The 13,824-nt window shown below is 36.1% G+C and overlaps 1 protein-coding gene across 2 annotated transcripts in view; it reads right to left on the bottom strand.

Annotated features, from left to right (window-relative positions):
- Positions 1–4,793: 4,793 nt before the first annotated feature.
- LOC144966731 (protein white-like) overlaps positions 4,794–13,824 on the bottom strand; it is a 70,407-nt gene continuing 61,376 nt past the window's right edge. For both annotated transcript variants that reach the window (XM_078903501.1, XM_078903502.1), the window contains one exon: positions 4,794–5,298. In XM_078903501.1, the coding sequence (XP_078759627.1) occupies positions 5,194–5,298 (105 nt within the window). In that variant the 3' untranslated portion in view covers positions 4,794–5,193. The remainder of the gene's footprint in view (positions 5,299–13,824) is intronic.

The following is a 13,824-nucleotide window of genomic DNA, read 5'->3' as shown; positions in this document are numbered from 1 at the left end:
CCAAAAAATGTATATCTACACATTAAAATAGTTGTAAATATGGAATTTAATAAAATACAATTATTATTTTTAAAATGAAGTTAAATGCAGTGATCAAAGCAATAAAATGAAACTTACAAATGCTTTTAAAAATAAAATAACTAAATTTTATTCAAATCAACAGTTACAGTCATTCTTCATTTGTATACTTTTTTCTGGTGGGGGGGCGGCACCGTGTATTTTGTACAGATTGATATACCAGTCACTTGTCAACCTTTCTAAAATTAAGGATAATTCTATCATCCGTTGAACCAAATGATTATTTATAGATAGTATGCGCTTGGCTAAGAAGCTCACAACATTGCCATCCGGAAGTTTAATGGACCGAAGCACAATACTATGTGTAACCTTGAATGTTTATAGTCTGGTTGATAACGTTTAGTGAGACATACCGTGGCCTTCGTAAAGTTATGGCCTGATACTGACCAAAAAATGACGTCCAAATGCCAGTATTTTGCCACAAAAGAAAACAAATCGTGAGTTGTATTCAATAGTTCAACCAATGGAATAACTTGTTTCCATGAGCTCTACTAACAACAACTCACTAGGCGGTGTAAAAACCAAATAATGACGTCAAAATGCCAGTCCTTTTGGACTTCATTGTCAGGCTATAACATAACGATGGCTATGGACAAACTAGCGTAGGTGGCAAAAATAAAAATGACAAAGACCTGAGTGACGTCATCTTCGTTCAATCTATAAAATCTACAAAGGCATAATGATTGGTCCTTTGATGTTGAGAATTGGATTCAGTAGTCTGATGTCACGCCGCCCGGCAACGGCGGCCATCTTGGCTCTAAACAAAGAAAATCAATACTTTTTATTCTTCATGCTGGCTAGAACTTTTCATATGCCTGGTGATCAGAATGTGTAAAAGTCAAAACGTGATCAAATTCATGTGGTTTTTTTTCCCTCTGGATACGCTTTTATGCTCGCCAGAGAAATATTTCATACGGGCGTCCGCCATTGTTCCGATAGTTTAGAGCCAGTGTTACTAAGTTACCATGCGTCATTAGAAAGGAAGTGACGTTACGACTGTTGAAGAGTATTGCCATCTGGACGACCTGTTCGTCAGATTCACTTGCGCGCATTTACAAACTTTACTATCGGACAGATTTCGATCGTAGGTGGCTCAAAAGATTCGTCTCCATCTAGAATTAATTTCCACATTTCAGTACTATAATTATCAAAATAGGCGAGTGCCTGTTGGACATATCCTTTATTTCCAGGAAAATGTAGGTTTTCCCTAAATTAAAAATTGCGAAAGAAAAAAAAAAGAAAAAGATCGCATCATACATTTTAAGATCAGTGTACTTGAGGGGAAACTAAGTTGATATGGTACCTGATGTTTTCTTCAAAGATTTGATCTTAAAGTACATCCTATTGATCTGTAGTTTGTATAAATTCTTGACATTTATTTTAGTAGCCTTTCAGAGTCATTGGGCCATGAAGGCGGAGTTTATCCCGGTTGATATAGCGTGAAATGGACAACAATAGCAATTGCTTGCTTCCCTTTGGATGTGACACTAATCTATCGCAAAGTACTTTCAGCCAGATCTATCAGACCCAGCGACCCAATCACTGCTGGGTGGACTGGCGGATCAGAAAAAAAACAAAATCCCGACGGTAAAAAGGAAGTGCTAGTCGACAGCATCTCCGAATCAACACGGAAGGCCCTAATTAACAACAGAATTCGAAATAGGATTTGACAGAACTTACACATGTGTTAAGAGTCTCTAAAAACCAATTTTTTCAATGTTACTTGTACATTAATTTGGGCTTGTAATGCTTTTCCATCATCGATGAGGTAAAGGAAAGAATCGTGAAGGGTGAATTAGGGAACTGTTTCATATCGACATTGTGCAGCTATGTGGTCTAGTGGTATGACACTCGCTTTCGGATCGGACGGTCCTGAGTTCGATCCTCGCTCGGCGCATAGTTGAGTCTGTGGAAAAGGCTCCTTACTCACATTCTCTCACCGTACTCATGTGTAAAATAAGTACCTGGCCGTTAAAATAGTCATCTCGTTTTTTAAAAAAAATTGTAATATCGCCTAACAGGCGTCAAGTCTCGTCCTTCATGTTAAGTGTTGCTGTTGACCAGGGACCCCTTGTAAAGCGCTTTGAGCACGTTTAGTGGATATTGCGCTATATAAAAGCTCAAAGCTCAAATTTCCTATTTCTCAAATCAGTTAACTGCCGTACTCAGGCAAATCTCATTGAAACCTGGCTCTTTAAAATCAATAACGAAGAGCTGAATGACGTCAGTTTCGTTCCTTTTATAATTTTTATTGACCTTCTCCGGGCAGTTATTACGTCAGAGTTCAATTTCCACATTTCTAGATGTCACGTCAATGACAAGATATTCAATAATTAGGATCCGAATATTGCTTAATAGTTTATTAAGTGCCCTTCGAAAAGGGGAGTTAATTATTGTCGCTTGTTTTGCGAAAAAAAAAAACAAACAAAAAAAAAAAACCAACCAAACAAAAACAAATAAAAACAACGTAGCCCCTTTTAATGGACAGTTTATTATAGATTGAAAATGTTACCAAAATAGTTAGTTATAATTCTGTAACATTTTACAATTTATACGGTATTCCTAATGACGTCACTAAAAGAAAATCAAATAGTACATAAAAGGTTAATGGTTTCATCAGCTCAAGGAGTGTCGTAAAATCTTAAAGTTCAGCTGAAAATAGAATATTTATTATTTATCAACAACAGCCACTCCTATGATAAATTTATGAATCCATTGTGAGCGAGATTGAATTTCTTTCAAAATCATAATATCTTAATCAAAACTGTTTGATTTAACTGTTTGTTTTTGATTTAATGAATGACCCTGGAGGATCAAGTAAGGGGGAAAAAACCCATCAAACCCAAGTCACTCCGATGTTGCTGCGCTCTTGGTGATAATATGGGCTATTTATATAGGTCAGTAGAAGCAAACAAGCGAGGTCACATCGCTTTACAAGGGGGCTTAAGCTCGCAGTTATACTTATATAGCTTGAAGGACGAAAGTGTATGGTACCAGTCAGACACTACTATAGATACAGCGAAGTTGACGTCACTCAGGTCTTGATTATTGTGTTTTTGCTATCCATCTTTATGGGTAATTCTCACTAAACTGTATTAACCTGACTATAGATAGTATGCGCTTGGCTAAGACCCTCACAAAATTGCCATCCGGAAGTATAACGAACCAGCACACTAAACTTTGTGGAACCTGAAACGTTTATAGTCTGGTTAATACAGTTTAGTGAGAATTACTCATAAACGGCTGATTGCAAAAAACAATAATAAAGACCTGAGTGTCGTCAAATTCATTCTGTCTATAAAAAATGATGTTTATTTGATACATAGAACACTTTTTGATATATTTTACATTTCAGCACGGTGGACAAATAATATCAGCAAAGAGTCTTTTCCAAGACCCTCTTGCGTCCCCCCCCCCTCCCACCCCCACCCCGGCCTCTCCCCGGGATTGGACTTTGGACAAGGGTCACAAACTGAATGTCATCAATAAGCCCTCATGGTAAATAAAAATGTCAAAGTATAGTCTTGTCGGCCTCAGTATACCAAAAGTTCAAGAAGAGGAAATGACATATAGATAGAAAGAAGATGACGTCACTCGGATCTTTATTATTGATTTTTGCCATTCATGTTTTCACTAAACTGTATCAACCAGACTATAAACGTTCAAGGTGAAACATAGTTTTGTTAGTTGGTTTTTTATACTTCCGGATGGCAATGTTAACACTGCGTATTTTACCCATTTCCATTGGTGTCCAGCAGAGTGTGGCCTGTTTTTGTTTATGACTGAAGTCTGTATTGTGTCACATCGTCTAAATTTAAAACGATGATGACGTCACGCGGGCCTTTGTTATTGTTTTTTGCCACCCATGATTGTGAGTAATTCTCACTAAACTGTTTTAGCCGGGCTATAAACTTTTAAGGTTACACATAATTTTATGTGTTGGTCAGTTATATAGATAGTTCGAAGATGTCTCATGTCTTTGTTATTGATTTTTGCCATCCGCGTTTATGAGCAATGCTCACTGAACTGCATTAACCCGACTATAAAAGTTCATGGATACACACAATTTTGTGTGTTGGTCCCTTATACTTCCGGATGGCAATGTTGTGAGCTTCTTAGCCACGCGCATACGATCGGACCAACACGCAAAACTATGTGTAATCATGAACTTTATGTTGTAATATGTTAGCATGCAGACAAAGCTCGCTTACGTCTCACTCGACCTTAACGTGTTGATTAATTACTTATGTCTCGAGGTCATGTCTGCAAGATGCAATATATTAATTCAATAAAAGCGCTCAGAGTGGCAAAAACACTGCCTAAATATAACAAGCACCCCGAGTTGACAGCGTCCCATTCGATATCTTTCGAAAACGGTCGGTAATAAGGTCGTGTTTGGATCTAATACTGATCATTTGTATGCTCATGCATTACTCATGGGTATGTTTACAACTTTCATAAACAAAGCAGCGAATTTCGATGCATTGAGAAATGTCCAATCGTTGTACAACAAATCATGTGATTGATGAATAGGTTGGTCGAAAACATGAATATAGATCGCTCCCATTGTCGAAAAGTGAAGTTGAAGTTAAAACATAATATCAGAGACATGAAATTTCGAGGTCCCTTGCATATTAAAGTTCATATTCAGTCACTCGTCCATTTACCTCTGTTTTACTAATTCATGGTTGCATTGATTAAGATAAGTCAAGACACACTTTTTAAATTCATTCTGTTTTTCTTTCAACATTGAAATGCAAAATATTATTTAGTCGACATTCTATTTATGAATATAGATTTGAACAGACTTCAACAGTCGTGACGTCACTTCCCTCATACTGACGCATATTTACTTGGCAACTGGTTCTAAACTATCGGAACAATGGCGGACGCCTTTATGAAATGCTTCTCCGACGAGCATAAAAGTGTATCCGGAGGAGAAAAGCATTATAAATCTGATCATATTTTGACTTTTATACATTCTGATCACATGACATGTGAAAAAGTTCTAGCCAGCCAGCGAAAATAATAAAAAGTACCGATTTTCTTTGTTTTAGAACCAAGCTGCTCGTTGCTGGGCGGAACTGACATCAGACTATTGAATCCAATTTGAACTCATTCCTTTGAGGATCGCCCTCTAACGTACAAGGCCACGTACGCGATGATATAGAGACCACCAAACAAGGCCACGAGTAATCCCAGATCCTCCACTACTCTATCCTGAAAAGATAAAAGATAAAAAATTATTTATTTTATTTCATTCAAAACACAAAATCAAAGTTATTGCTCGTATTCTTACGAGAAAACAAAGAAACGAACAAAATTTTATAACTTCCTCATCCTGTTAGAAACCTTTTTTAAAATTTCTGATGAGCACTTTCAGCCACAGTGTAGGTACCTAAAATTTTGTGAATGAAGATCTATATTTGCGCTTCCCTTGCCTTGACATATATTATTATGTTCATCCCTGAAGTGAGTAAACAATTTCTTCCTTTATAATATATATATATATATAATATATATATATATGGATATATATGTGTGTGTGTGTGTGTGTGTGTGTGTGTGTGTGTGTGTGTGTTGGTCCGTTCAGGGGGATAGATTTATCGATCGATGTATTTAGAGATAGATGGATAGATAGATAGATAGAATGATAAATGGATAGATTTGTAGATAGATAAAATGGTAAGCAGCTCGTAGATAGACAAATAGATAGATATATAGATAGAGAGTTAGATGGAATGAAGATAGATAGATAAAAAGATAATGGATAAATAGATCGAGGGTAGGGTGCAAAACTAGCGTAACTTAAGATACGATAGTTTTGTGCTGAGAGATATGTTGTGCGCTGAAATACCGCGCATCTTGTGTCAAATCGGCATTCCTGTCGCATTAAAAGCAAAAAAGTTATTCAAATGTGAAGAAATATCTTAACTAAAAGGTGACAAATTTCTGGAAATAAGACTATCGTAACTTGACTTAAGATAGTCTTACAACCAGTTTTTACTTTTCCCTTCAAATTTATATTTCGTATGTAAGAGTAACGATAGTCTCTTTGCCAAATAAGTGTCAAACTGTTAAACAAAAAATGGTTTGTATGTACAGAGTTACGATAGTATCTTTGCCAAATAAGTGTCAAGCTGATTACCACAAACTGTTTGTTTGTTTGTTTGTTTGTTTATAGGCTGTAAACAATGCTTTGGATCATTAATATAGCACTCGTTGCTCGCTTCTCGATGTTATCTCAACCCGTAGACAGTTATCAAAATCATAGTTTATACGTGTACAAAACATCAATGCCTTATAAAATCTTTGATCATATTCATAGCTCTTATATATTAAGATTCTAATCTATAACTTCTGCAGTGATTCATATCCCAGCAAAACATTTTAAATCTTCGACGGATTAAATGACTGATCAAATGTTTTATGAGTCTTTCCTAAAGCCGTACTTGAAATCTGACAGTCTCTGTGCTCCAAATAGAACTAAAATGGCAGACGCTTGGTCCCATCGTGTCCAGTAGTAGATTGCATAGTTAGTTGATGATGGACGGTATTTGAAGATTCGGAGAAGTCATTCTCAGCTTTTGGAACTGGATCAGATTCTATCTCTGCTGAAAGTCTATACTATCATTTTCATAATAAATAACCATAAGGGCAATCAGACTTTTTGTGAAGGATTACCATATTTTATCAAATCCAATGCGATTGGGCTAAGCGACGTCTTATTATTATTATGTAGTCGTCTACAAGTAGTTTAGTTACTTGCGATCAGGATATATATCTGGAGGAGTAGGGGGAGAATCAGATCGTATAAATCAGAACCAGATCTATACAATCAGATTCCTCTGATATTTAAAAAAACTGATCTCATGCGACAGTTATAAGACTCTTTTTGGGCAATATATCTGCTTTTAGCAATACCGCCGTATTCTTGCACTTTTCCATGGTAGAAAAGAAAGTCCACACTTGATGTGGTTTTCTGATAAGGTCTATATGACCTTTTCTATTTATTTTTTGAAACATTGTGCCTTCGAGCTCATGAAAATTCATTGAACCTATGGAATGAAGATAAGGAAGAGAAGAAGAAGAAGAAGAGGAAGAAGAAGAAGAAGAAGAAGAAGAAGAAGAAGAAGAAGAAGAAGAAGAAGAAGAAGAAGAAGAAGAAGAAGAAAAAGAAGAAGAGGAGGAGGAGGAAAGGAGGCGGAGGAGTAGAAAGAGAATCAGAGGAGTATAAGAAGATTGCAAACGAGGAGAAAAGGAGAAATGGAACTGGGAAGAGGAGGCGGAGGAAAAGGAGGAAGAGTACGAAGAGGAGGGAGAGGGGGGGGGAAGAAGAAGAAGAAGAAGAAGAAGAAGAAGAAGAAGAAGAAGAAGAAGAAGAAGAAGAAGAAGAAGAAGAAGAAGAAGAAGAAGAAGAAGAAGAAGAAGACAAAAGAGAAAAAGAGGAGGGGTGAGAAGAGGGAGAAGGAGGAGGAGGTGGAGGATGAAGAAAATAGAAGAAGTAAAAAAAATAATTAAAAGTTGGGAAGTAAAAGGGAAGAGAAGGAACGAGTAGAAGTGGACTAGTGGAAAAGTATTTTTAAGAAAAAGAAGTTAGACTACCCTTTATTACAACTCGCGTCCTGTCCAGTTGTGACATACAATTATAATTGTTACTATTCCGTTTCTAGTATTAAATACTGGTATAAACTCCGGAGTTATCAACCTTATGGCTCTTAGAACTTGTTTCAGGTATCGTAACTCGTAATATATTTGTCTATTAAATGGTTACGATAGTTTTAGTTCTGTCCTCCTAAAAATATCCTATCTCAACATACGATAGTCTTGCTTCCAAAAAACTACTTTCAAACTATCGTAACTTTAATAACTCATAAACCAAACAATATTATATCATCTCACCACTTTTTACATAAGATTAGTAAATTTCAGGATTATTTTGAATTTTAAACAGTTTTTTGTCTCTCCTGAAAAGTTGCATTTTTAAGATACGATAGTTTTGCACCTACCCTCTAGATAAGAGATCGATAGATAAATAAATAGATACTACATAGATGTATAAATAGATAGAATCAAGATATATATATATATATATATATATATATATATATATATATATATATATATATATATAGACAGATAGATAGATAGATAGAAAGATAGATAGATAGATAGATAGATAGATAGATAGATAGATAAAACAAATAGATGGATAGAATAAAGATAGATAGATAGATTGATAGATAGATAGGATAGGATAGATTGATAGATAGATGGCTAGATAGGTACAACAAAAGACGGTTTTGGATATTATGAGCATCGAAGGAGTTATATGTCGGGTTTACAGACAGTATACATTGACCACACATCTAGGGTTACTCAGGAAATTAGTGATGCTTGTCAGTGAAACAGATAATAGAATCACGACAGAACAAACTAGTAGCATACTTGCTTATCCATCAACTCTATGTTTATGCAGGAAATTGATTCATAGCGCGTGTGAGAAATAAAATACACAGAAAACCTAGGATGATGGATTCGATCGGTTTGGATAACGTCTTTCCTTTTTTGGTCTTTTTGATTATTTATCCTTGATTTGAAAATTGGTCATGAGTGATAAGATCCACTCCGATTTGCTCACGTAAAACCATCGCCCTATAAACTAGAGCAAGGTCTCTTGCTCAAGGCCACACAGCGTTCAGTGTGGCACGTGACTAAGTGTTAAGAAGAGTTACTTTTCCACGCTGCTAAGAAAGGCGTTATCTAAAAAGTTGAGCCGCAGAGAATCAGATTCGATGCAAAATTGCAGTAGCGCCAACGACATAATTGGTCGCAATCAACATTTTCGCCATTTTCCTACGTTTACATTCACAAATAAAAAGTATTCTATTATTATCACATATCTTAGAAAATCAATCTTTTTAATTTCCTCCAACACAAAATTGTCATTAATCTATGATGAAGCTATTGCCATTACTATGATCACTTTTTTTTTTACAATTTGGGCATGATAAATTAACCTCGAATTCTTCACCAGAATAACAGGAATGATCGTGTTGACACCGAGCGTCTATTTTTAGATGGAAATATTATATAATATCATTATAATTATCGAAATGACCCAGTATAATTCGGCACGTTGCATTCATCACACAAATAGCTTTCTTTTTTTTTCCAATTCCCTTCGGCTTTAGATTATTTGTGACCTCTCGTCTCAAAACGGTATTACGTCGGGATGAATTGGATCAGATCCCAAATATGCAATTTACAATCAGGATTTTACAGCAATTATGGCTTTGAAATCTTTTACAATGCAATTTGCGATGTCCCATGGTTGAGAGTTATTGCCAAGATTAGGGCCATTTAAATGGGTTGATATAGGGAATGAGATTAGTGGAAGATTAGCGTCCCTTGATTGGACGTCACCCATAGTCTGTTGGTTGTGCGCATGTGTCACTCGTCCTCGCTTCCGTGAAAGCGGCTTGAGACACTTCAAAACCAAATTGACGTTCTCTCTGTAAGGTGACGTCCAATCAAGTGACGCTACTCTTCCGCTAATCTCATTCCCTATTTGGAGGACGAGTTTTCTGGCTAAAATGCTAAATATATTTTGTTTTTCCAGAGCAATAAACTGGTTGAAAAACCCACGTATAGATATAATGAAGTTGACGTCACTTTGGTCTTTGTTATTGCCATCCACGTTTATGAGTAATACTCACTTTACTGTATTATCCAGGCTATAAAAATTCATAATTACACATAGTTTTGTGTGTTGGTCCGTTATACTTTCGGATGGCAATGTTATGAACTCCTTAGCCAAGCGCATACTATCTATATGAAGTCATTACAGACTTTAAACATATGAATTGAACGAATTTCTCGTGGTGATCAAGCCATATTTCCTCTGATTGATGGTAAATGTAATTTTCCCGAGTTAACCCATTCCTTACCAGCTCTTTTTTAGAAATTTCCCCAAAATTTCACACCCACCGAACACAAAAATAGAATTTTCTTACTCAAACAGAAAAGCAACAAATACATTCAATGCATAATATTGATCAGCAAAACGGACACTACAACACAGTGTCACGTTTTTATAGCTATAATAAAACATTTTTCTTTAAATTGTGTGCTGTACAAAAGAAATCAGAATTAGAAAAGTGATGGTTGGATCCTACCAAATGTGATGATTTTCGTATGGTTGGTAAGGAAAGGGTTTAACAATCTCTTTCAGTACTTCGTGACCCTGACCATTTTCCTGATATCGATTGATATTTAATGTATTTTGTTTATATTTCTATGCAGTGAATCCCCAAATGGTATGAATTTGAGCTATAACTTTGAGCTTTTATCAAATGCAATATTCACTAAACGTGCTCAAAGCTCTTTACAAGGGGCCCATGTCCAACAGCAACACTTAACATGTAGGACGACGGGACATGACACCTGTAGGAGAAATTACAATTTTTATTCGGACAGAGACAAAGCTATTAACGGACAAGTACTCATGTTACAACTTGAGTACGGTGAGAGAATGTGAGTAAAGAGCCTTTTCCAAGGACTCAACTATGCGCATAGTGAGGTTAGAACCCAAGACCTTCCGATCCGAAAGCGAGTCTCATATCACACGATCGCATAGCTGCACATGATATATGAAAGACGTGTACTTATTTGCAGGTCTGACAAGTTGTTATTGGTTACACTGGGAGTACTCTCAAACCAACCTATGATATTTTGTCCATTTAAAGCAACAACGATAATAATCATGCATAAGTCTCTGATAAATAATTGTTTATTTTCACAACGCCCACGATATTTATTTTACTTTAAAAAGTCGGTCAGTTAAATCCGGCTGATTTGCATTTGACCAGGACCCCTATGTCAATACGCAATGGTTTATGGTTCAATATGACGCGATAGCCATAAGTCATTACACAAATAGAAGGAAGCACCATTAAATGGAAAATCGTTTCTTTCTTTGTTTAATTGTTAAACGTTAAGTCAAAGGAAGTTAGTTTTGAAAAAGAATGGGGGGTTAAAATTTGGATTAGGCTTAGATAATATGAAGTGTAAGAAAATAGAATTGTAGTATTGAAATAGGGGACATAAGTCGTCATGTCATGATTGTTTATCTTTGACAAATTGATGAGTGAACCGGGATGATGCTGCTTCAAGGTTATCAATGATTAGCTAAATCCATGCAAATGCGACTCAAGTAGTTTATGTACTGAGGTCTTCGACATTTTTATTTCTACATCTCGTAAAGTTAGCATAATGCTATATTTTGTGAAAAAGACGTATAGTTCTTTTTTCTTTTGTTTGTTTGTTCATATCTACAGGCTTCCAATTTATTTTTGGTCCAAGATTTTGGAACAGGAAAACTAGAAGGTATTCCGTCACAACAATCCTGCCCTATAGCTCGTAGTATGCGCTTGGCTAAGAAGCACATAACATTGACATCCGGAAGTATAACGGGCCAACACACAAAACTATGTGTATCCATGAATGTTTATAGTCGGGTTAATACAGTTCAGTGAGCATTACTCATAAACGCGGATGGCAAAAAAACAATAACAAAGACCCGAGTGACGTCATCTTCGAACTATCTATAGACACTCAGTGGAAGGGAACATAACCACGACCCTCGGACAGTCGTCAAAATGTAAACCATGATGGCAGTTAGTGCCGAACTAAGCAAACTGCATACCATCGATGGTATGCGTTCAAATAAAATATTCATTAGTTTCACACGCCAGATCAATCGTGTCATCACAGAAAACAATGTGAAACCTTTAAAATTTATGGTCTGGTTAAGAGAATCTGATGAGAACTAATCACACAACTAGTGGTCATTAACCCTCTCCTTACCAGACATTTTCAGGATTTTCCCCAAAACTTCACACCTAACTAACACAAAAATAGATTTTTGTCACTCAAACACAATAGCAGTAAAATTCGTTCGGTACATAGTTTCTGTTGCAAAATGTATCCTACAACACACTGTTCATTTTCTTTCAATTTGATGATGTACAAAATAGAAATTTGAATAAGAATAATTTTGGTTGTATCATAACGAAAGTGACGATTTTCCTATAGTTGGTAAGGGGAGGGTTAAACAATAACAAAGAGTAGAGTGATGTCAACTTCCTTTTTTTATATTGTTTGTAAACAACCCGCCATATTTGTCCGAATGAGCTAAAGGATATGTCACAAATCCCGCGTTTTTATTGGTCAAAAATCTACTGGAGAGCAATCATGGCGATACGACACTGATTTCAATGAAAGTATGAACGAAGGACGCCACTTGAAAATTACGTGTCGTCATCTCAAACTTCTTCTTCTTCTTCTTCTTCAAGTACCAAGTCTGTGCAAGACATTGGTGATCATGGTACGTCATTCATCTCTCTGATCAGATAATCTCAGAAAACTAATATTACTCTTCTCTTTCTTTGTCACCCAGCTGTTCAAGCTATTCAAATATGTTTTTATTGGTCTACCTTTACTCTTTTTACCTTCTATCTTTCCTGTGAGAGCAAGATGTTCACTACTATTATGTCGATTTGGGTGCCCTATAAATTGTCTTTTTCTTGTTGTACGAATTAATAACCTTTTAGTTTCAGCTTGCTCCAATACTTCTTCATTAGTTTTCTTCTCTGTCCATGAGATTCTTAACATCCTTCTAAGAAACCACATCTCAAACTAACGAACAGATTAAATGACTTAAGGCTTGTGGCTTCCTAATTATCCAATCGGGACGCCTCGGTCGCCTCTCTAATCATCTGTGTTAATTGTATTCAATAATCTGATTTCACGTCTGCCAGGCAACGAGCATCTTGGTGCTAAACAAAGAAAACCGGTACTTTTTATTCTACATGCTGGCTAGAACTTTTTCACATATCATGTGATCAGAATGTATAAAGTCAAAACATGATCAGCTTTATAATATTTTTCTCCTCTGGATACACTTTTATGCTCGTCGGAGAAGTTTTTCATAAGGGCGTCCGCCATTGTTCCGATTGTTTGGAACCAGTCACTATGTGTCATTACGAGGGAAGTGACGTCACGACTGTTGAAAACTATTCCTTTCACAGTTCACTGTCATTTGCTGCGGATGCCAATGTCATAAGACCTTCCTTTGATTTGAGTTCTTGATTATTTTTGAGACGTGTTAAGACTCTATTCAGGACAGCATGAATAGACGTGGGCGGTTTGCCTTTATAGTTCTTGTATCCAAAGATGGGGTGAAAAGAGTATTCTTGGCTTTATAAGTAGGTATATTTTCATCTCTTCTGAGTAAACGTCTACAAAGCCGCTATCTTCCATCTTGCTAATGAACTATATATCTGATAAACCCTGTCTCAATCAATGGGGGACAACTTTAGTTCTCTTTAAAATTACTCATGTCTATACTTTTTTAGGAATGTTTCTAAAAAGACCGGGCTTAAGAGCAGTCCGTAACCGGAAATGAATAATATTAAGATGTACAATTTAAACATGTATTCACGTTCAAAGCAAGTTCTAAGGCCTGGAATGCTCTCATGTCCTTGGATAAGGTACCTCTTTTACAAGATTACTTAGTGGAGCCCTGAAAAAAACGCTTTTATTTTTATTTTTGCAACTACTAATCTTCTCAAAAAAGACTACAACAAATAGTTCATCATCATCATCATTGCCTTTTTTCACCCAGGGTCAAGGTATAGCCACAGACAAACAGTTTCCATCCTTCTTTATCCTGAGCTAACTTTT

Source organism: Berghia stephanieae, chromosome 2 (assembly GCF_034508935.2).
Source record: "Berghia stephanieae isolate SIO BIC M18660-M18661 chromosome 2, UCSD_Bste_1.3, whole genome shotgun sequence".
NCBI classification, from domain to species: Eukaryota; Metazoa; Mollusca; class Gastropoda; order Nudibranchia; family Aeolidiidae; genus Berghia; species Berghia stephanieae.
Note: the sequence above shows the minus strand (reverse complement) of the source record. Positions and strands in the feature narration are given on the sequence as shown.